Source organism: Oncorhynchus masou, chromosome 1, assembly GCF_036934945.1.
Source record: "Oncorhynchus masou masou isolate Uvic2021 chromosome 1, UVic_Omas_1.1, whole genome shotgun sequence".
Classification (NCBI taxonomy): Eukaryota; Metazoa; Chordata; class Actinopteri; order Salmoniformes; family Salmonidae; genus Oncorhynchus; species Oncorhynchus masou.
Genome location: NC_088212.1, coordinates 68366980 through 68390617, shown reverse-complemented (window position 1 = coordinate 68390617; position 23638 = coordinate 68366980). Strand labels below are relative to the sequence as shown.

General features: G+C 44.9%; 1 protein-coding gene across 2 annotated transcripts in view; it reads left to right on the top strand.

Moving 5' to 3' along the window:
• The window catches only part of LOC135548917 (PH domain leucine-rich repeat-containing protein phosphatase 2-like), a 53905-nt gene extending 30659 nt beyond the window's left edge, over window positions 1-23246 (top strand). The window contains exons 7-19 of one of the 2 annotated variants that reach the window (XM_064979020.1): window positions 567-713; window positions 2783-3013; window positions 6100-6302; window positions 6425-6485; window positions 8508-8603; window positions 9328-9483; window positions 10411-10611; window positions 10843-11005; window positions 13517-13647; window positions 13817-13930; window positions 14751-14945; window positions 15525-15756; window positions 16093-23246. In XM_064979020.1, the coding sequence (XP_064835092.1) occupies window positions 567-713; window positions 2783-3013; window positions 6100-6302; window positions 6425-6485; window positions 8508-8603; window positions 9328-9483; window positions 10411-10611; window positions 10843-11005; window positions 13517-13647; window positions 13817-13930; window positions 14751-14945; window positions 15525-15756; window positions 16093-17373 (3211 nt within the window). In that variant the 3' untranslated portion in view covers window positions 17374-23246. Of the gene's footprint in view, window positions 1-566; window positions 714-2782; window positions 3014-6099; window positions 6303-6424; window positions 6486-8507; window positions 8604-9327; window positions 9484-10410; window positions 10612-10842; window positions 11006-13516; window positions 13648-13816; window positions 13931-14750; window positions 14946-15524; window positions 15757-16083 lie in introns of both variants that reach the window. The other variant, XM_064979011.1, reaches the window with a different exon arrangement.
• The last annotated feature ends 392 nt before the right edge of the window (window positions 23247-23638 follow it).

Here is a 23638-nt window from a genome sequence, read left to right as displayed (position 1 = left end):
CTATCTGTCTCTGTCTCTCTCTGTGTGTTTCTGTCACTCCCTCTATCTGTATATTTAGAGTCAGAGCAGGGCTTGGAGAGTGAGGGAGGCTGATGGAGCCTGAGGAGGTGGAGGAGGGGGTGGGGTGATTTCTTCTCGGATGTGGTCTGTGCTCTAATGTGTTGTGACTCACAACGGCCACCTCCATCCCCCATCCGTTCTGCATCACGTCATTCACAAAAATGCTTGTATTGCTACTTTATGTGTGTGTGCGTGCGTGCGTGTGAGAGGTGGGATTTTGGTTTGATAAGGATATGATACCCACCGGTCCATGAAGAGGACTCGATGCGAAAATGTAAAATGTCAGCAGCCCGTAGTAAGAAGGACACAAATTCCAATGAAGCGATTAAGATGAACGAGACTACCTGAACCAACGCAATGAGCCCACAAAATACATCTCTTTTTATAATCAGACTTGTCGCAATTATCAAAGCGTTGCAAAAAGAAGAAAATATTTATTTTTGGTCATTCAATGAACATGTCAGAAAAGCCAGGTCCAGTCTTTCAAACACTCTCCTTCTCTCCAGGTTTTCCCAGCTGAAGAGCCTGAACCTTGCACATAACCGCCTGGGAGTGTTTCCAGAGTCTGTCTGTGAGATCCTCACCCTGACAGAGCTCAACCTCTCCTGTAACGGCATGAACACTGTCCCTGCACAGATAGGCAACCTCCAGAGGTAAGACAGTCACACATATAACCCTATATCAGTCCGCCAAAAATCTACAGTTGAAGTCAGAAGTTTACATACACTTAGGTTGGAGTCATTAAAACTTTTCAACCAGTCCGCAACTTTCTTGTTAACAAACTATAGTTTTGGCAAGTCGGTTAGGACATCTACTTTGTGCATGACACAAGTCATCTTTCCAACAATTATTTAAAGACAGATTATTTCACTTATAATTCACTATCACAATTCCAGTGGGTCAGAAGTTTACACCCACTAAATTGACTGTGCCTTTAAACAGCTTGGAAAATTACAGAAAATTATGTCATGGCTTTAGAAGCTTCTGATAGGCTAATTGACATCATTTGAGTCAATTGGAGGTGTACCTGTGGATGTATTTCTAGGCCTACCTTCAAACTCAGTGCCTATTTGCTTGACATCATGGGAAAATCAAAAGAAATCAGACTTCAGAATAGACCTCAGGGAAAAAGACCTCAAGTCAGGTTCATCCTTGGGAGCAATTTCCAAACGCCTGACAGTACCACGTTCATCTGCCCAAACAATAGTACACAAGTATAAACACCATGGGACCACTCAGCTGTCATACCGCTCAGGAAGGAGACGCGTTCTGTCTCCTAGAGATGAAAGTACTTTGATACGAGTGCAAATCAATCCCAGAACTACAGCAAAGGACCTTGTGAAGATGCTGGAAGAAACGGGTACAAAATTATCTATATCCACAGTAAAACGAGTCCTATATCGACATAACCTGAAAGGCCGCTCAGCAAGGAAGAACCCACTGCTCCAAATCCACCATAAAAAGCCAGACTACGGTTTGCAACTGCACATGGGGAGAAAGATTGTACTTTTTAGAAAAATGTTCTCTGGTCTGATGAAACAAAAATAGAAATGTTTGGCCATAATGACCCTCATTATGTTTGCAGGAGGGACTGGTGCACTTCACAAAATAGATGACATCATGGGGAAGGAAAATTATGTTGATATATTGAAGCAACATCTCAAGACGTCAGTCAGGAAGTTAAAAGCTTGGTTGCAAATGGGTCTTCCAAATGGACAATGACCCCAAGCATACTAACAAAGTTGTGGCAAAATGGCTTAAGGACAACAAAGTCAAGGTATTGGTGTGGCCTTCACAAAGCACTGACCTGAATCCCATAGACAATTTGTGGGCAGAACTGAAAAAGCGTGTGCGAGCAAGGAGGCCTACAAACCTGACTCAGTTACACCAGCTCTGTCAGGAAGAATAGGCCAAAATTCACCCAACTTATTGTGGGAAGCTTGTGGAAGGCAACCAGAAACGTTTGACCCAAGTTAAACAATTTAATGGCAATGCTACCAAATACTAATTGAGTGTATGTAATCTTCTGACCCACTGGGAATGTGATGAAATAAATAAACGCTGAAATAAATCCTTCTCTCTACTATTATTCTGACATTTCACATTCTTAAAATAAAGTGGTGATCCTAACTGGCCTAAGACAGGGAATTTTTACTTGGATTAAATGTCAGGAATTGTTTAAATGTATTTGTCTAAGGTGTATGTAAACTTCTGACTTCAACTGTATCTTCTATTCCGTTTGGTATAGAGTATATTCTAACATTCCCTCTCTAGCTGTGTTAGGTAGGGTGTAATTCCATGGTGGTCAGTATGAGTATCAGTTCCTCTATGTACTGGATGTTGGGTTGGACATTTTGTGCTGTTCGGTGCAGTACACTCCACTCGCCCCGCTGCTCGCCTCTCCACATTAGCCCCATTCTGGCCACATGAGCCCACATGCTCCTCTTAGCAATGAATCATTATTGAGCATGTTATAGCTGTGTGTGTGTGTTTTGAGTTTATTGAACCAATGCATTAAGTTCAGCTGTTTGTTGTTATGCAATGAGATTAAATAAAGATTTAAAATCAGGCCAGTTTTCATGCTCTCAGCTCACTTACTGCAGCATGATCTTCAAATATACAAACACTGACGTTTTCACCTCTTATTATGGAATGCCAAACAGTTGTGTATCCTCAGAAAACAGAGATGTAAGAAATGTATATGTCTGTTTCTGTCCCCCAGTCTGCAGACCCTGTCTCTGGATGGGAATCAGTTGAACTTCCTTCCCGAAGAGCTTGGCGGTCTAGCTCAGCTCAGCAGCCTGGGGCTTTCCTTCAACAACTTCCCCCACATCCCTGGTGTGCTGGATAGGCTGAGTGGCATGGACAGGCTAGCCATGGCTGGGAACAGGGTGGAGACCCTGGAGCTGGGGATCCTTGCCAGAATGAGCCACCTCAAGAACATCGACCTGCGGTGAGGAACTAGACCAGTCTGTACTCTCTACCGTCGTACGGCCCCGTCTTTCTTTCTATTCCTATTTCTCCCTCACTGTCTCTCTTTCTCACTCTCTCCCTCAGTATACACTCTACTCATCAGTCACAGCATGCATAATGCAGGATCAGTACACAATGGTAACAAGAGCTCCCCTGTTAGTAAATCTCAGAGTTGGCAGCAGCAGTACAATGTCCCCCCCCCCCTCCCAAATTCCCCACACCCCGATGCCTGACCCTGCCTCACCTAGCCATTTTCATATAAAATGCCTTCTCATCTCTCTATCCAGCTCTCATGCAGCCATTGATTGTGAGGTTGATGCCCTAAAAACCTGCAGTGTCACCCCCTTGATTCCCTGTCACTGTTTTAAAGTTTAGTCGTTATTCATCTCTCTCCTCCCATCTTTCTACCTCTCGCTTCCTCCCTCTCTCACTCCCTCCCTCTCTCTTGCGCCCTCTCTCTTTCTCTGCCTCACCTTGAGAATGAGTTATTGGGTGGAGGGATGTGCTGGATTTATGGGGGCTGGGTGCCTGCAGGATTAGGAGGCCAGTTGGGTTCATAAAAGGGAGAGGTACTGCAGAGTGCAATCAGATAAGGGAGACACACAGGGACAGTCTGGAACTCATCAGCCAGGCAAAGAGGATGGACTACTGCTCTGCTCCACTCCTCACCTGAACTGTCCTCTGGTTTGGAGGAGGAGCACCAATACCTTTTTTCTAGTTGCTGACTATATTCTGTCTTGTCTGTCTGCGGTCAGCATTCTAACCCAGTGTTCTGTTTGTCTGAAGCCAGTGCTTTAACATCATGTTGTGGCTAATATCTCAATTCTATGTGTATGAGGCATGTGTGTTAATTAAGCAATAAGGTCCGAGGGGGTATATATGGCCAATATACCACGGCTAAGGGCTGTTCTTAGGCACGACTCATTGGATACAGACCTTAGCCGTCGTATATTGGCCATATACTACAAATCCCGAGATGCCTTATTGCTATTATAAACTGGTTACGATCATAGTTAAAGCAGTAAAAATACATGTTTTGTCATACCCGTGGTATACCACCGCTGTCAACCAATCAGCATTCAGGGCACGAACCACCCAGTTTATAATGCTGTTTATACCATGGTATTGTTGAATACTCATTTCTGATTGGCTTGAAGGGCATTCTAAAGTGTGCATTATTTCCCTATAACGCACGGTATATCAGCAGGGTAGAATTCAATGGCTATAGTTCATACATGTTCTGTGTTTGAGGTGCTTTTGAAAGCAAAGTCAAATTGAGAACATTATTGACATTGTTAAATTAACACTTCTAGTGGTAAATGTGTTAAATTATAGTATTATTATGGTATAAAATGGATAATAAACTCGGCTCTGTGTTCTCTGGAAAATACAACTCTTTGGAAGGTCAGTTCCACTCCGCTAGCGCGTCGTGTTGGAACACACCTTCCACGTCGTGAATGCATAGCCCCTTGTTGATTTTCCCTTACGTACTGTATGAGGCCTTGGTGTTAATGCTGTGTACCGTATGAGGCCTGGGTGTTAATGCTGTGTACCGTATGAGGCCTGGGTGTTAATGCTGTGTACCGTATGAGGTCTGGGTGTTAATGCTGTGTACCGTATGAGGCCTGGGTGTTAATGCTGTGTACCGTATGAGGCCTGGGTGTTAATGCTGTGAACAGTATGAGGCCTGGGTGTTAATGCTGTGTACCGTATGAGGTCTGGGTGTTAATGCTGTGTACCGTATGAGGTCTGGGTGTTAATGCTGTGTACCGTATGAGGCCTGGGTGTTAATGCTGTGAACAGTATGAGGCCTGGGTATTAATGCTGTGAACAGTATGAGGGCCTGGGTGTTAACGCTGTGTTCCGAATGAGGCCTGGGTGTTAATGCTGTGTACCGTATGAGGCCTGGGTGTTAATGCTGTGAACAGTATGAGGCCTGGGTGTTAATGATGTGAACAGTATGAGGCCTGGTTGTTAATGATGTGAACAGTATGAGGCCTGGGTGTTAATGCTGTGAACAGTATGAGGGCCTGGGTGTTAACGCTGTGTTCCGAATGAGGCCTGGGTGTTAATGCTGTGTACCGTATGAGGCCTGGGTGTTAATGCTGTGAACAGTATGAGGCCTGGTTGTTAATGCTGTGAACAGTATGAGGGCCTGGGTGTTAACGCTGTGTTCCGAATGAGGCCTGGGTGTTAATGCTGTGTACCGTATGAGGCCTGGGTGTTAATGCTGTGAACAGTATGAGGCCTGGGTGTTAATGATGTGAACAGTATGAGGCCTGGGTGTTAACGCTGTGTTCCGAATGAGGGTCTGGGTGTTAATGCTGTGTACCGTATGAGGGTCTGGGTGTTAATGCTGTGTACCATATGAGGCCTGGGTGTTAATGCTGTGAACAGTATGAGGCCTGGGTGTTAATGCTGTGTACCGTATGAGGCCTGGGTGTTAATGCTGTGAACAGTATGGGGCCTGGGTATTAATGCTGTGAACAGTATGAGGCCTGGGTGTTAACGCTGTGTTCCGAATGAGTCCTGGGTGTTAACGCTGTGTTCCGAATGAGTCCTGGGTGTTAACGCTGTGTTCCGAATGAGGCCTGGGTGTTTATGCTGTGTTCCGTATGAGGCCTGGGTGTTAATGATGTGTACCGTATGAGGGCCTGGGTGTTAATGAAGTGTACCGTATGAGGCCTGGGTGTTAATGATGTGTACCGTATGAGGCCTGGGTGTTAATGATGTGTACCGTATGAGGGCCTGGGTGTTAATGCTGTGTACCCTATGAGGGCCTGGGTGTTAATGCTGTGTACCCTATGAGGGCCTGGGTGTTAATGCTGTGTACCCTATGAGGGCCTGGGTGTTAATGCTGTGTACCCTATGAGGGCCTGGGTGTTAATGCTGTGAACAGTATGAGGGCCTGGGTGTTAATGATGTGTACCGTATGAGGGCCTGGGTGTTAATGCTGTGTACCGTATGAGGGCCTGGGTGTTAATGCTGTGTACCGTATGAGGGCCTGGGTGTTAATGCTGTGTACCCTATGAGGGCCTGGGTGTTAATGCTGTGTACTGTAAGCAGGCTGAACGGTCTGCGCTGGGTGAAGAGTGAGGCCCTGGAGGCAGTGAAGCAGGTGACCCAGATAGACCTGAGGGACAACCACTTGGCCACCCTGGACCTGAGCTCCATCTGCAGCCTGGAAATCCTGCACTGTCAAAGAAACCAGCTGAGGGTGCTAACGCTGAGTGGCTTCACCCTGCGCACGCTCCATGCCAGCAGCAACCGTGAGTGGAGCAACTCCCTCCCTGGTCCTGTCTCTCCAGGCCCTCTACCACTGTTACTGTTACATAATGCATATAGCCATCACAAGCTTGGCTGCTGATCACTGCTTTTCCTCTACTCACAGGCCTGACCACAGTCAACATCTACCCTGTACCCAACCAGCTGACACAGATGGACTTATCACGGTGAGTGCTGTCTGGCCAGGGCCTCAGTTTCTCAATCAGTAATGAAGAGATGTTAATAATGTTATTAATCTATCAACATTCTTCTTCTCATGAACTTGGTATATTTGGTACCTTTTTTCATATACGGTGTTTTCGGGAAGTTTCCAGACCCCTTTTCACTTTTCCACATTTGGTTACATTACAGCCTTATTCTAAAATTGATGAAGAAAAATGTTTTATTTAATCAATCTACACACAATACCCCATAATGACAAAGCAAAAGCAGGTTTTTAGACATTTTAGCAAATGTATACAAAATAAAAAACATGCCTTATTTACATAAGTATTCAGACCGATTGCTATTCGACTCGAAATTGAACTCCGGTGCATCCTGTTTCCATTGATCATCCTTGAGATGTTTCTACAACTTGATTGGAGTCCACCTGTGGTAAATTCAATTTATTGGACATGATTTGGAAAGGCACACACCTGTCTATATAAGGTCCCACAGTTAACAGTGCATGTCATAGCAAAAACCAAGCTGTGAGGTCGAAATAATTGTAGATAGAGCTCCGAGACAGGATTGTGTCGCGGGGGAAGGGTACCAAAACATTTCTGCAGCATTGAATGTCCCCAAGAACACAGTGGCCTCCATCATTCTTAAATGGAAGAAGTTTGGAACCACCAAGACTCCCCCTAGAGCTGGCTGCCCAGCCAATCTGAGCAATCTGGGGAGAAGGGCCTTGGTCAGGGAGGTGACCAATAACCCAATGGTCACTCTGAAAGTGCTCCAGAGTTCCTCTGTGGAGATGAGAGAACCTTCCAGAAGGACAACCTTCCAGAAGGACAACCATCCCTGCAGCACTCCACCCATCGGGTCTTTATGGTAGAGTGGCCAGATGGAAGCCACTCCTTCGTAAAAGGCACATGACAGCCCGCTTGGAGTTTGCCAAAAGGAACCTAAAGGACTCTCAGACCATTAAGAACAAGATTCTCTTGTCTGATGAAACCAAGATAAAAAACATTTTGGCCTGAATGCCAAGCATCATGTCTGGAGGTAACCCGGCACCATCCCTATGGTGAAGCGTGGTGGCAGCATCATGTCTGGAGGTAATCCGGCACCATCCCTACGGTGAAGCGTGGTGGCAGCATCATGTCTGGAGGTAACCCGGCACCATCCCTACGGTGAAGCGTGGTGGCAGCATCATGTCTGGAGGTAACCCGGCACCATCCCTACGGTGAAGCGTGGTGGCAGCATCATGTCTGGAGGTAACCCGGCACCATCCCTACGGTGAAGCGTGGTGGCAGCATCATGTCTGGAGGTAACCCGGCACCATCCCTACGGTGAAGCGTGGTGGCAGCATCATGTCTGGAGGTAACCCGGCACCATCCCTACGGTGAAGCGTGGGCAGCATCATGTCTGGAGGTAACCCGGCACCATCCCTACGGTGAAGCGTGGTGGCAGCATCATGTCTGGAGGTAACCCGGCACCATCCCTACGGTGAAGCGTGGTGGCAGCATCATGTCTGGAGGTAACCCGGCACCATCCCTACGGTGAAGCGTGGTGGCAGCATCATGTCTGGAGGTAACCCGGCACCATCCCTACGGTGAAGCGTGGTGGCAGAGTATGAGCAGCAACGCTCCACACCCAACCTGACAGAGCTTGAGAGGATCTGCAGAGAAGAATGGGAGAAACTCAAACTCACACCCCAAATACAGGTGTGCCAAGCTTGTAGCGTCATACCTAAGAAGACTTGAGGCTGTAATTGCTGCCAAAGGTGCTTCAGCAAAGTACTGAGTAAAGGGTCTGAATACTTGTAAATGTGATATTTCAGGTTTTTTGCTGTCTTTATGGGGTGTTGCGTGCATTTGAGGGAGAAAAAAACAATTTAACCAATTTTATAATAAGGCTGTAACGTAACAAAATGTGGAAAAAGTCAAGTGGTCTGAATACTATCCAAATGCACTGTATATGTACAGTTGGAGGTAAAAAGGTCTTATATCCCCTCTGATCACTGTGTTGACTGTGACCTCTGTGAAAAGGAACCTGCTGGAGTACCTTCCAGACTGGGTGTGTGACAGTAGAAAGGTGGAGGTGCTGGACGTTACACACAACTTCCTGTCTGAACTACCAGCCAGGTTAGTCTCCCTACGAGGACTAGTTCATCCTTCTCAAACTCCTCACTTCCAACTCGTCTAGTTATTCATATAAAGATGTTCTAAACATGCATATTTGTTAAGGTAGATTAAAGGCTGTTACTTTGTCCATCATGTTGTACTATATGTTTAACCTGTCCACCTCGTATCATCCGGATTTGGCTTTTAAACATTCTGAAATTATTATTAGGATGAGCACCATATTAATCTGATTAACATTGGGCATCATTTAGCCAATGTCCGGCCAGAAATAACTGTCCCCAAAACATCAGCAGATGTGTTGACAGTCAGCTGATGAGAGGATTGAATTGGCTGTGTGAAGCCAACGTACGGCTTGTCGTCATTCTGTCAGCAGACTGTGATCTCAGTATGACGGTGCTGCAGCACTCTGCTCAAAGCAACCATCATTTAACGTTACCCTTTAACACAACTATATTTGCATTTGAATAGACCAAAGCCGTCGCAAACAAGATAATAATTGTCTTGACGGCGTAGCTGCAGATGAGACCTCTGTTATTCTTTCTGGAGTAAATTGTGCTGTGTTGGTATCTTTAGGCTGCCAAGTTTAAAAAGACGTTGATGGATTTGTTGGCTGTGGAGTTTCTTTCTCAAGATTTCCCCCTGTTTCAGAAGTGATCAAATTCACAGCAGAAGATGTTCTCTCTCTTGAGCTCTTTCTCTCTTTTTTCATCTCCCTCTCCGATAGACTACTCAGCAGCCTGAGTCTGAGGAAGCTGCTGGCTGGGAACAATAGGCTCCAGAGACTGCCTGACCTACTTGACCACGTCCCCCTGGAAGTACTCGACCTCCAGCACAACAAGCTAGGCGAGCTCCCGGAGAGCCTCTTCTACAAGGCCTTAAAGTGGGTCAATCCCCCTTCCTCTCTCTCTTCACACCACCCTCTCTCCTACCCTTCTCTTTGGTGCTTGTCCTCTCTCTCCCTCTCTCTGCCTCTCTCTCCATTCCTGACAGGTGTTTTGAAGGCTGCAGCTGATGCTCCATCTCCCCTGGGCCCGAGGACGATACTACTGCTGCTTTAAACCCCGGAGCAGCAGTGGCCCTGTGCCTCTATTCAACCACAACAACCAATTAAAGGACAAAACAGGATCGAGAATATTAAAATGAAACGCTGCCCTACAGTACATCCTCCTTACATCATGCAGTAGAAATACAGTATAAATATTTGATGGGGTTGATGTATCTAGCTTAAATTGGTTTGCAGTCTAAGAGATGTCTTACTTCACGTAGGCATGTGATGGCCCTGGTTAGCTGCTCCAGTAGAGGTGGACTGACTGGGTCCCCTGGGCTGTGTCTGCCAGGCTCTGGAGGGTGTGGCTCTGTGGACCAGTCAGAGTCGGACTGTAACGTGAGCCCCCCCTCCACCAACAACCTGACGCTCTACCGTTTCCTGGGCACCCATTAGGCCTGGGCTACTCTACTCTGTCTCCCGTGCTGAGACATCGAGCGCCAGGAGGACGGCAGTAAAGTGCCTCATTGGTCAACATTTTGTTTCTTAGTGTTTTAGAAGAGCCACCACTAGAAGATGTATTCTTATTGATTTTCTCCCTGTCATCCTTTATCTGAATCTGTTTTGTTAAATGAAATTTATGGACAGAGTGTTGGTAACAAGAGCATTTAACTATCCTCTGTCATAACAGCTTTAAGAGGAAGTTCTGTCTAAATCATCTGATGTTGACTTGATATTACACATTTACATCACTTGTATAACTGGCAATTAATTATGGGTTCTTTCCCATTTACATACATCGCTCTCTGCTCCTCCTCCTAGCCTAAAGTACCTGAACGTGTCAGCCAATGCCCTGGAGATAATTCCCCCCAGCAGCCAATCAGAGGAGAGCCTCAGCACTCTCCAGGAACTGTACCTGACGGGGAACAAACTGAATGAGAACTGCGCTGCCCTGCTCGTGGGACACCAGAACCTCAGAGTCCTGCACATGGCCTACAACCAGCTGCTCTCTTTCCCTGCCAGGTAACCAACTCCAAACCCAGGTATACTGCCTTCATACAGTACCTATCAAGAATGGAAATGCCTTCAATCAGTGGACATATTCTACACAGGGAGTTAACCACTGCTTTAGAGATTGCGTCTCTAGACATGAAATGTTTTCTATTGCTCCTAATATACTGTAGCTATTCTATAGATCTGATATGAGCTATTGTTCTGTGGTGGAGACGTCTCTATACTGCTCTGTGTGTGCAGTAAACTGAGTAAACTGGAGCTGCTAGAGGAGTTGAATCTGAGTGGCAACAAGCTGAAGACCATCCCCTCCACTGTTTCCAGCTGTAAGAGGCTACACACCCTCATAGCACACTCCAACCACATCAGTGTGTTCCCTGAGATCCTCAACCTGCCAGAGATCAAGGTCAGTTTCACTCATATCTGTTTATATTAGGGCTGTCCCCCGACTAAAAAAAAATATTGGTTGACCGAGAGTCGTCCTGTTCTTTCAACCAATCGATTGGTTGAAATATTGAAATGTATTTTTCCATATATAGACAGACACAACCTAATAAAATCAACTACATTTGCACTGAGCTTGTATGTTGCGTTAAGCCAACTGTATGATTAAATAATGAAGACACACAAAGGACTCAAAGATCCCGATGGTCACACTGTGTCAAAAAGAAATGACAGCGAGTACCTGTGCGACTGGTGCAGCAAAAACGCACCACAGCACAGCAAGTGTCTATTGCGCTGTCCATGCTGAAGCTGCAACATAATTACAGCCATTGCCTGTTTCTGACTGAAAAGTTCTGTTACCGAGATTTCTCATTTGTTTAGGAAAAATATTCCCTATTCCTTCAACCCTTCTCTCTTTAGGTGAAACATGCATTCATCACAGGTGACTAATAGGGCCTGACCGATAGCCTATCATAATCACATCAATAAATTGGTTATTACTGGTTGTGCCAAACAGTTGCTGTTTAAATTACAATATTTGCTGTGTGATCACATATGCTGTTTGATGGCATGAATGAATTGATGATGGACTTATTGGTACAGTAGCCTATATATTGAAATATAGGCTACCTAAGTAAGTTACGGTATTAAGACTAACCAGGACTCTTAGGCCCACAGCTCGATGGTGGTGATACAAGGATACTATACCAAGCCTACTAATGACAACGACATTACTTGTTTTTATAATGATGATCATAATGATAATTATAACAATAAGAAGGAGATCAAGGAGGGTATAGGAGCGAGAGCTAGGTGCATATTGTGTGTGACATACAGGTGCTGTTAGATTACAATATAATTTTTCTGCCTGTTTGGAACAGTGTAAACAACACTAAATACATTAAGTAATACCGGTCTGTACTAACCCCACAAAATTGTAAAGCCTAAATTACAGCCATAGCAAAGATTAAAAACAGACAAATCTGTGAAATTGCTTTATCAGACATTTTGCTGTTGCATGAGGCTTGGTGTTCACAGAATCAGTAGGCTGTTAAACAAACACTCAAACAGGCAACAGAAGCAGGATCTGTCTTATTTCTGTAGATATACACTACCGTTCAAAGGTTTGGGGTCACTTAGAAATGTCCTTGCTTTTGAAAGAAAAGCAACTTTTTTGTCAATTTAAAATAACATCAATGGATCAGAAATACAGTGTAGACATTTGTTAATGTTGTAAATGTCTTGTAGCTGGAATATCTACATAGGCGTACATAGGCCCATTAACAGCAACCATCACTCCTGTGTTCCAATGGCACGTTGTGTTAGCTAATCCAAGTAAGTAAATAACCAATACAACTGGCCTTCTTTAGACTAGATGAGAAACAAAGAACTTTCTTCTGAAACTCGTCAGTCTATTTTTGTTCTGTGAAATGAAGGCTATTCCATGCAAGAAATAGCCAAGAAACCGAAGACCTGTGTACTACTCCCTTCACAGAACAGCATAAACTGGCTCTAACCAGAATAGAAAGAGGAGTGGGGGCCCCGGGTGCACCACTGAGCAAGAGGACAAGTGAATTAGTGTCTAGTTTGAGAAACAGACGCCTCACAAGTCCTCAACTGGCAGCTTCATTAAATAGTACTTGCAAAACACCAGTCTCAATGTCAACAGTGAAGAGGATGCTGGCCGGGATGCTGGCCTTCTAGGCAGAATTCCTCTGTCCAGTGTCTGTTCTTTTGCCCATCTTAATCTTTTCTTTTTATTGGCCAGTCTGAGATATGGCTTTTCTTTGCAACTCTGCCTAGAAGGCCAGCATCCCAGAGTCAACAAAAAAGTAGCTTTTCTTTAAAAAACAAGGACATTTCTAAGTGATCCCAAACTTTTGAACGGTAGTGTATATGGATGATTTGTAAAGAGATTTGACAGGTAAGATGTGGTTTCCTCTCTCCTCAAATAGTTTTTTGACAATTAGGCTTAGGCAAGGGCTGTTTCCTCATCTCTGCTTCTGCTGGCTCCGCCACATTGTTTTCAATCCCAATATGCTGGTTAACTTTGCTATTATGCACATAGCAACATAGGGAAAGGTGTCAATTCTATGGCGCACTGAAGGTTATGTTTCAGAACCGCGGACAGCGACCATATCCAATGCGGGATAAAGCGCATTTGTTATTAAATAATATTCGATTTATTAGTGTTGTACCGTTATTTTTACATACTGAAATTGTATATGGTTATAGTAATGGACTGTGCCATCCCCGTGGCCTCCAATGGATTAGTCCACTGAGACAGGTGTCTTGTGCACTGTTCGACTAAAGAAATGTCGGTCAACCAACAATCGACCAGTCGACGAGACGGCGTCAGTCCTAGTTTGTGTTTTGTTTATGCATATGTCTTTTAGATGTGTATGTCTTTATTACAATATTATACCGTGTAACAGTGTGTTATCTTCTCCCTCCACTGTGTGTGTGTGTGTAGCTGGTGGACTTGAGCTGTAATGAGCTGACTGAGATCCTACTGCCAGACTCTCTGACGGCCACCCTGCACGAACTGGACCTGACTGGCAACAGCAGCCTCTTGCTGGAGCACAAAACACTCAACCTGTTCAGGTGACACACAGAGACCACAGTGTCACACTGCACAATATAGTATCAGGCCGCTGGTGTACTTCGATAAGATATGTGATAAATAATATTACCTGTGCTACGGTGTGAATTATGGTTCGGTTCAGTGCGTAATGAGGTAATGCCCCCCATCTCTTTGTGTGTCTCTCCTCAGTCATATCACCACCCTGAAGCTGGACCAGAAGCCAGCCATGACGGCCGGGGACTCCCTGGGCTCCTCCGCCCTGTGGAACCACGGCTACTCTGAGATGAGCGGACAGAGGAACAAGTGAGCAGGAGGGAGGGAGGGCGGGAGGGCTGAGGGAGAGAATTACATTATGAGACAGTGAGTGAGCATGTATGCGAGAGAGCATCATAAAGTGTATTTTGCCTGAATGAAGCTCTAATTCATGACAATCTGATGAGAGGGTATAAATGGGATTATGAGATCACGTGTGGTTTTAGAGCGTCTTTAAGAAGCATTTCCTTTTTCAGGGAATCGCTGTGAGCACCACTACATTAAATGGTCTGAGAAGAGGATGTGCTTCTCATAGTCCATATCAGCCTGTTTCTTTTCTGCTCTGCCTCTTGGCTGGGATCCTATTTTAAAACCTACCCGGGGCTATCATATGCATGTATGGAGGAGTTACTTGGTAATCTAACTGTACAGCCCCAGCACAGCTTCCACTGCCTGGGTGAATGTCTGTTGGGCCTGGCATCGAGGCCCCTGGGCAGCGGATCTTGTTTAATAGTAGGGAAGGCGGGGAAGCCTAATACTTCCTGTGGATACAACGGGTATAAAGCAGTGTCTCCTGCATCATTGATGGGGGCCCAGTTTGTCTGTCTGCTGCCCTAACAGGGCCTCACAGGGTCATGACCACCACAGTGTCACAGGGGGCCGTGTCTGGTGTCACACTCAGCCCCTGCTGCCTCCGTAGGAAAAGGGCTCTGTCTCACTGTGTTCAAGTATAGATGAGTTATTCCTGTTTGGCTTGAATTTTATGAAGATTGTATAACGGGATTTACACACAAAAAATGTAAAAACATTTTGTTTACACTTTTTGTGTTTATCTTATCTATACATACGGTATTTTCTTCCTTGGGGACAGGTTGTGTGTGTCTGTGCTGACAGTGGACCGCTTTGGGGATAGTGTTGAGGCGGCCTATGGCGTCTTCGACGGAGACCGCAATGAGGAAGTTCCTCGTCTGCTGCAGTGTACCATGGGAGATGTGCTGTCGGAGGAGCTGCTGCATTCCAGTGTAGACAGTGTGTACATGAGTAACACCTTCCTCACCTCACACAGGTATGAGCATCATGCATACAAAGATACACACCCATTTTGCTTGTATTACTCTAATACAAGCCAAATGTAGGCAAATTTCAGTATTCTATGAATCAGGGGCGTAACTTTGGTTTTTGAAGTGGGGGAGGCATCATTATTATTATTATTATTATTAATAATTTTTTTATCCAGTTGGATAAACACTCCAAACAACCTACCCGACCGCTCCAGGCGTCTGCATGGTCCTAAAGCACACTATTGCCACATTTTTAACATTCCAAAGATAACACTGGGGGGGACAAAAATGCAATTTCAGAATGTGGGGGGACATGTCCCCCTCTGTCCTAATGAAAGTTGTGCCCGTGCTATGAATTACTGTTGCCTCTTAGGGAAGACAAGCCTACAATTGTACTATCCCGTGTTCATTTACATTTGATTAACTTAATTCACAACTGCATTAGCTGGTAATTAACGTATGCAAATAACAACGTAATGAATATTCATAATGGTCTACTTTTAATGTTTATTTAACAAAGAAGCTAGCTAATTGCAGGGCATGTGCTGATAGTTGCATTTTCTGATGTATGTTGTATGATGCAGGAAACTGGGCATGGCTGGTCAGAAGCTGGGTGCATCTGCCCTGCTCTGCTACATCCACCACGAGCTGTCGGAGCTGGGTAGCTACTTCAGCCTGACGGTGGCCAACGTGGGCAGCTGCCAGGCGGTGCTGTGTCGAGGTGGCCAGCCTCTGCCACTTTCCAAGGTCTTCAGCCTGGAGCAGAGCACTGAAGAGATGGACAGGGTCAAACTCAGCAAGGCGATCATCACTGAGGTACTGTGGGGAGTCAGGCGTGTGTGAATGCACATCTTTGTGAGGGCCTTTGTGTTCATTAAGATAAATATATCCCATTTAGCAGACGCTTTTGTCCAAAGCGACTTACAAGTCGGCTGGGGCCACTACTTTTACATATGGGTGGTCCCAGCGGGAATCGAACCCACGACGCTTGGCGTTGCAAGCGCCATGCTCTACCGACTGAGCCACACAGGACCCCAATGATCTACTTGTTAGTTAACGTTTGATGTGATGCCTTGTGCTCAGAGGTATTCATTTGTATTCAAAGTGCAGAGCTGAGTCCCCTCCTGTGTTATTGTGTTGCAGGATAACAAGGTGAGTGGAGTGACATGCTGCTCTCGCCTGTTGGGATGCTCTTATCTGTCTCCCTGGGTGCTGCCCAAGCCATGGGTGCACACCGAGCCCCTGTGTTCCCAAGATGACTTCCTGATCCTGGGGAACCGGGCGCTGTTTGAGAAGGTGTCCTACCAGGAGGCCGTGTGCACCGTGCAGACCGTGAGGGACCCCCGCGCGGCTGCCAAGAAGCTCTGCACGCTGGCCCAGAGCTACGGCTGCCGGGACAATGTGGGGGCGGTGGTGGTGTCCCTGCACATCGGAGAGGACAGCTGTACCTGTGAGACCCCTCACGCTAATACTGGTACAGATCCCCGTGGACCCCCTCCAACACCCCTCCCCGTCACTGCTCCCCCAGGGGACCCGGCCACGCCCTCCTCCAGCAGTGGCATTGCCTCAGAGTTCAACAGCGAGACTTCGGCCTCGGAGGTGGGGAGTGAGGCGGGCTCCACGGCCTCTGACGAGCACCCCTCTGGCCCCACGGTCCGACCTGAGAGGCGCTGTAGCCTCCACCCTGCAGCCACGCTCTGTGCCCCTGCGGGACCTGGCTCAGCTGGGGTAGGGGGGCCCCACCAAGTCCTGTTCCAGCGCCAGCCCTCCTGTACCACCTTCTCCAGTAACCAGTCTGACAATGGGCTGGACAGTGATGATGAGGCTCCACTAGAAGGGGTTATCTCCAACGGGAGCAAGCTGGAGGTGGAGGTGGACATCCACTGCTGTGCTTTCCAGATCCGTTCTGGGCCAGTCGCGAGCCCAAAGGACCACAACCTGGACAAGACACGCTCAGACTACCCCAACGGAAAGATGCGTCGTCAGAACAGTGTGGTGGTGTCAGCCACTAACGGCTGCCTGCTGGCCGTGTGTGGCAGGGAGATCTCCGACCTGAAGAAGTCCCCCTCCACCTCCAGCCTCTTTGGGAAGAAGCTCTCCAACGGCTCCGTGGTGGCCCCGGAAGATAGCCACAACCTCATCGAGGTAGCCGTGGAGGCCCCTAAGAAGAAGTCGGGTTACTTCACTGCCCCTGCCCAGCAGGACCCCGAGGACCAGCTGGTAGTGCCTCCCAGTCTAGAGCAGGATGTTAGGGAACAGCTGAGGGGCCAGAGCCCTATGGTCCCTGGACCTCCACCTCCTTTCACACCCCCCTCCATCAGAGACCCTGTGTGGGACCACCCCCACCCCCCTGCTCCCATGCTGCCCCAGCGGGACCTCGCCCCCAACCCTATCCCTGGCCTACAGCAGGAAGTCTATGATACTGCCCTCTAGAGGGGGCCAGAGCACAGTGCAACCCTGTGGTAGTCCTGTGACAGTGCCATACCAGGGGGGCAGAGGAGGTCTCTCTGGCACAGGTGGGATATTCCAGTTCAATTTTCCATTCAGCTCTGTCATGAAGACATGTGGGGCCTTGACTGTTCACACATGAATGCGTTACGTCACGTTAGAAAGGTGCTTAGCTAACTGTCTGATGAACCTGGTGGAACTGTCTGAGTATCAGAGCTGAACAGGCACTGAAATCACCACCCATGAAGAGGTTGTGAAAAGGGGGCCACCGGAGGCCAAAATACCCCAGCCTGAACTAGAATACCTCATGCGTTTTAGACTGCAGAACTTGTTTGCAACATTTCCCTTTACTTGGAAGGAAGGTCAAGTAATGAAACAGTAGAAGAATCCCTTTGAGTGTGTTATCATTCCATTGCTGGGGGCTGCAGGGGCTCCTAGATCCCAGGGACAAGTCCTGCGACCAAAAGGTGAAAAAGTGCCTACTGTAGATGACTCAGCCCCAGATGTCCCTGCCTCCCTGCCTGTGTGTGTGTGTGTATGGAGGGGAGGGGGGTTGGGGTGGGGACATCAGTATTAACCCTGGAGGAGGACATCACTGTGTGACAGCATCCTCCAGGGGCCACCAATGGTACAGCCACTTCTCTCTATATATATATCTCTCTATCTCGCTCTCGCTCTCTTGCGCTTGCTCTCGCTATCTGACTGCACAATGGCAGCCGACATGGCTGTCAGGACTGGAAACTGGGCTGACTGGCCTTACTCTGTGGTACAAGGATTCAGACTGTGTATGCTAGAGGCAAGTAAGAACATAACAGCAGATGATAAAAAACTAACAGAATTTTCATTTACTAAAAAAAACTAAGATGTGACCCTTTCTATCTGCACCATAATCCTCTATATGGGAAATACAGTTAGTATCTATATACAAATTTAGTCTGAGCAGTGTCGTGCAGAACCACATAGTGGTGTAATCACAAGGCCTGCTTGGCCTAGTCCCAGCATCAGGAAGCGTATCCATTTGGAAACCATTGAAGCCTTGCTGGGAGGAATAATACAGAAAATAACATTCAAAAATAGCATCAAGCTCTCATAAAAAGGCAAAATCAAAATAACATGACAGTGCATTGCTCACCTGTACAGAACCAATATGGGATACTGCTTCAAAACCCTTATTGTAACACTGTATCGGTGACAGTGCATGGTCAGAAAATTAACAGAAAAAGTTATATTATGTTTTATGGGCAACATGAGTGGTGACGACAAAGGCAAAACAATCGTTTACAGTGTTCATATCTCAGACGCGACAATGCACAATAGATACTGTACAGTAATCATTACATACGATGGGTGAAAAAACATGTTCTTCACATATAGAGTGCCATCATTTAAGGAGTCCAGATACTGTGAGGTGTGTAGCCCCTTTTTTCTTTAGTTTTTCTAGTTTCATGTTTGTTGTACCCAGGAAATTGTGCAAAATCTCTGCAGCGACCAACATATCGAAAGTGTTTTTTTTAAGGTTTGAGAATCATTCTGTTCCCATAATTCCATTAGCTTCACAGTCGACTGAACAAAGTATCCATGTTTAGTGTACTAAAATGAGGATGTAACATGGTATATTATTTTACATGTATATTTAAAGTATGTATGTTGTGAAATGTATGTGTACTATTTGATACAAAGATAGTTTGCATAATTCCTTTGGAGCCTATAGATATATCTGGTTGATGCTCTTCAATTTAAGTCAGTGACCAGAGAGAGAGAGTAAAAATAATGATTTACTCATTGAAATAATTAGATATTTCATTCTCATAGATCTAGTGACCGATTCAATAAGGGTTTGTGGGACATCTGGTGGTGATAACTATGAATTGCCTCAGATGTTAGTTATATATCAGTGAATATCACCAGTGTACTGTACGACCACTACCACCTACTGTATAACAGATTCAGAACAAGCACAGTGTGTTTTGGTTGGCAGGACAGAAAAGCTCATTGTTGTCTTGGCGACAATAAGTGCTGGTTTGAGTAAGAGGGGGTGGTGTGAAGCTCACATGAGTGGCAACACCAAATCAATTCAACAGGTGTATGCTCAAGGCAAGTAGATGGGGTATTGTGAAGGAACAACGGTTCAAGGGGCATGTAGGACACCTGACCTAATGCTGACGAGGACGTTATCTTACTCTTCTTTCACATTGTGGAGACAAGCCTTTGTCTGCTCCATATGTTCCATAGCTGTCAGAGGACCTTTGGTTAATACCATCCAACCAATGAGAAACATAATCTGATAAACCCATTTTATGTGGAATTTTATCAGAAATCTACAATTTACAATACTCTAATCTACAAATCAACTCACCGGAGCTAATGATTGCATCCATCTCAAATTTGTGTCCTGGGATAATGCAGATGTGGGTTCAAGTATTGACTATTTTGACATACAAAATAAAAACACAGCTATTCTTATGCTTATGTATTGGGTCAATGAGACATTAACTTAGACATTACATATCCACCTCACTGGATAATGAAGTGATGACATAACAATGAGCAAAGCACTTTTGTGTCATGAGAAGAGTGGAAAAAAGTATTGCGTGTAAGCCATTCATTTTGCATCAGAATTTGAGTTCAGACTTTATTTGGGGCATTTGCTAATGGTTTTAGTGTTGCTGAGGTATGGAGTGGTCCACAGTATGGCCCTGGCTTGTATCTGTCACAGACATGGTGAAATATGTCAGTCATGAACATTGCTTTGAATAAAGGCATCCACATAATATGGGTCAGTAGACTGTGAATATGACATTTCTATAAAGTTGCACTTGTGCTCCGGCGATGTTAGAGGATAAGATACTGCTAATTGACTCATCATTGATTTTACAAAGCTGCAGACCAAAATCTATCCCCCTTCCCCCTTGTGCCAAACTGCCTAACCCATTCTAGAGAGGACAACAGTCTGACTTAGTAAGAGAGGGCTTGTGGTCTGACTAGAGAATGACCAGGATGGGTTCCGAGATGCCACTGTGAAAAGGCGAGTGGCATGGTTCTAGTGTTGTACTTACCATAGCTGCTTAGCTAGCTACAACCCTCTCTATGCTTGTTCATAGCCTTATTGCAGCGCTGCCAGTCCTAATGATGATGGGGACTGTCTTTTTCTGTTGGTTTTATTTCCTTTAGTGGAGCTGGTTTTGCCCTTTTGACCTTACGTGGCAAGGTCAGGAGCATAGAACACCTAAAAATCCAATATTTTGCATTCTTTTCTCCAAATTGTAGCGGGAGCAAGGCAACATTTCAGTCCAGAAGAACAAGGCTTGGGACCAGAGGGGTGGATTCTAAAGGTTTAGTAGAATTGGCAGTATTTTAGATGCTCAAAAACCTCACAGCGGCTTCGAAATGGCTATTTACATTCTTAATGTTATCAACTGGAATGATTGGTGAATTTGCCTTTCTAAAGCCTGCGTGCTTATAATATGAGATGTATTACGTAAGTCTAATTCACTTATTTTGTCCCAACTTCAGACAAATTCCGCTCTTCAAAGGATCGAACACTGTTTAAAGCACTTTGTACATAGGGAGATGAATATATTCAAAGATTGATATTTGAGTATTATGTGAGATATTTATCAAAAATGCACATTAACTCATAGGGCTTGAGTTGTCGTTGTTGTGGCTTCTGTCAGCCAAACGTATCATGTCTTCTCTAAGAGAAAGTATCCAATAGAAGTGCTAATAATTGTGAAGTGTGAGAGAATTACAAAACTGCTTTTTCTGGTGGATGCAAGTTTCTTTTAGCACAAAGACAGGCATTGTTCTTCCTTGTTCAAATCTTAAGGCTTTTTTTGTATTGAGTCATTCTGCTTCCATGAGAGGAACAGCAGCTGGTGTTGAGGGGTAGAAGGTTGGCTCATTCTAGGGATGATAAGTGGCAGAAAGCAGGCCATTTGAATATTGCTTTGTTTGCTAATGGAAGCCACCTGCTGTGCCTCAGGTGGCAAAACAGGTACATGTCAGCACCACAGGTGTGGGTTTGCCCTCCACCCTGAAAACAAAAATAGCATTTCAGGACAGACTAAAGAAACAGATTTGCGCTTGCACACATTTGACAGTTTCATATGGCATTTAAGTTGAGAACATAAGAACAGTATGAAGAGGTGATTGTCTTTGATGTGGTTGGTGGAACAAGAGAATTCAAAGTTCTCATAATCCTTTTAATGAACAGGAAGTTGGACTTCAAATACACTAAAACAATGTAGATGATATGAACATGAATTCGATCACATCAAATATGCAAAGTGTCACCTGTACATATTACTAACAGGTTACACACCTGACCTAAAAATAGGAGGATCCTTTTTTCTTAACTATGAAAATGAGTAGTAACTGAACATTCTTGTCTGTGTGTGCGTATGCATGTGTGTGTGAATCACGAAGTGCAGTGTTCTGCCATCGTGTGCGTTTTGACCTTTTGTCAACTCTTTCTGCGCAGTGATCCATGTAGAAAAGGTGATCAAGAGGCTCCATAATTGGGCCCTAGTTTGCCAAGTGAGGGCCAGCAAAACACTACTAAGCTCTGTGTGTCCCAAATGCACCCATGCTACGTGCTCTAGCAGCCAAAAATGCATTCCGTATGTCAGAACATGCATCTGCAGATCCTTAGCCAAGAATTATTTGCCATTTTATTTAGTCAACTCTCCTTTGTTTTTGTAAAGAACCAAAAAATGGACTCCTGCTAACAAGAGCTAGAAACAATATTGATTGAGAAGGTCATTAACCTAGAACGAGAAATAAATGTGCCTGTACATATGCAAACCGTACGTATTGCTACAGGAAGATGGGGCACAGAGTAACAGATCAAGGTGACGTCACAATGATGGCAAAGTATTCCCTTTAATTATTTAGTAGAGGAGATCAACTACTGTTCATGATCTGAGTGCACCATAATCCTATGTAAATACAGCGGATTGTGTGTGTGTGTGTGTGACGGTATGAATATTTAAGTAGGTTATGGTGTCAATGCTTTTCTGATTCAGTTAATCCAATCTCTGTAAACACATTATAGGTTTTATTTCTCTTCAGAGGGAGAACATGCTGCCTGCCTGTTTGTCATTGTGGTCCGAGTGAGAAAGTATGCACACGTACATGCATGTGTTGCTATTATATTTAACAGAATTAATCGCCATTCTGTTGAATGATTATGGTGAATTCTGGAAAGAATCTGATATTGAGGACTTTCCGATATTGAGGACGTTCCAATTGTTTAACATGTGACCAAAGTAAACATTGTTTGATCTCACCTTTCTTTCTGTACTTTCTTTTCTAGAGATGCTTGAATATTTTCTCTCAATGCCAAGAAGCTGAGGTTTATTTTTGTACATTGTTTCATGCAAATGTATAGGTCCTTCTCCACTACAGAATCTAGAATAAAGGGATTCTATAGTATACTGTCACAGATTATTGTATTTTTATTTAAGATAATAAATCATGTATTTAATGTCTGAAGCATGCCATATATAAATGCATATAAATATAAAATATATACAGTCCTATGTGATTTCTTTGTACATAATGTTAACATTATGTTTGTAAGCCAAGGCATTGTTTTGAATATCTGGAGCATATCTTATATTTTTGTTTATATTTTAGCATGAAGAAAACTGCTACATAGTTTCAGGATACCTTGTTTTATAATTTAGGAAAAGGACTAACCATGAGCACTTTTGCTGTTTGTCTGCCAGAATTGTACTCCTTAAAATTGAGTGTGCGATGGTTTATTATTTCATTTGAGATGCTGCTATGACTAGTTGAGCAGAAAAGCTGTATTTTTAATTAACCTTCAGCCAAGTAGCAATAAAAATTTATACTGTGAAAAACCTGGGCCTTGGTGCATTTCTATTGTTTCCCTACCTTCTGTTCCCCTCGGTTGTCTTTATGATGATAGTTGGCCAGACACTGTCCTCAAACACCATGGATTTGCTTCTGAGCTGCAGTATGGAAACCGATTCAAAACCAAATGGAAGAAAAATGAGATCTTTATTGGATCAATTCAGGTAGATCCCTTCCCGTTCGTTTTCGTTTAAGAAGCTTTTTGCAACAGACACGGCGGAATGAATACAACCCTGATCTCTTTGCTTTACTCCACACCAATAAAGATTTGTTTACAGTCCCACAGACAAACTATTCTGCAAGGTAAGATGGAGATATTCTAGGCAAGAGGGTTCATGTTGAAGAGAAATATATCTGTTTAAGATTTTTATTA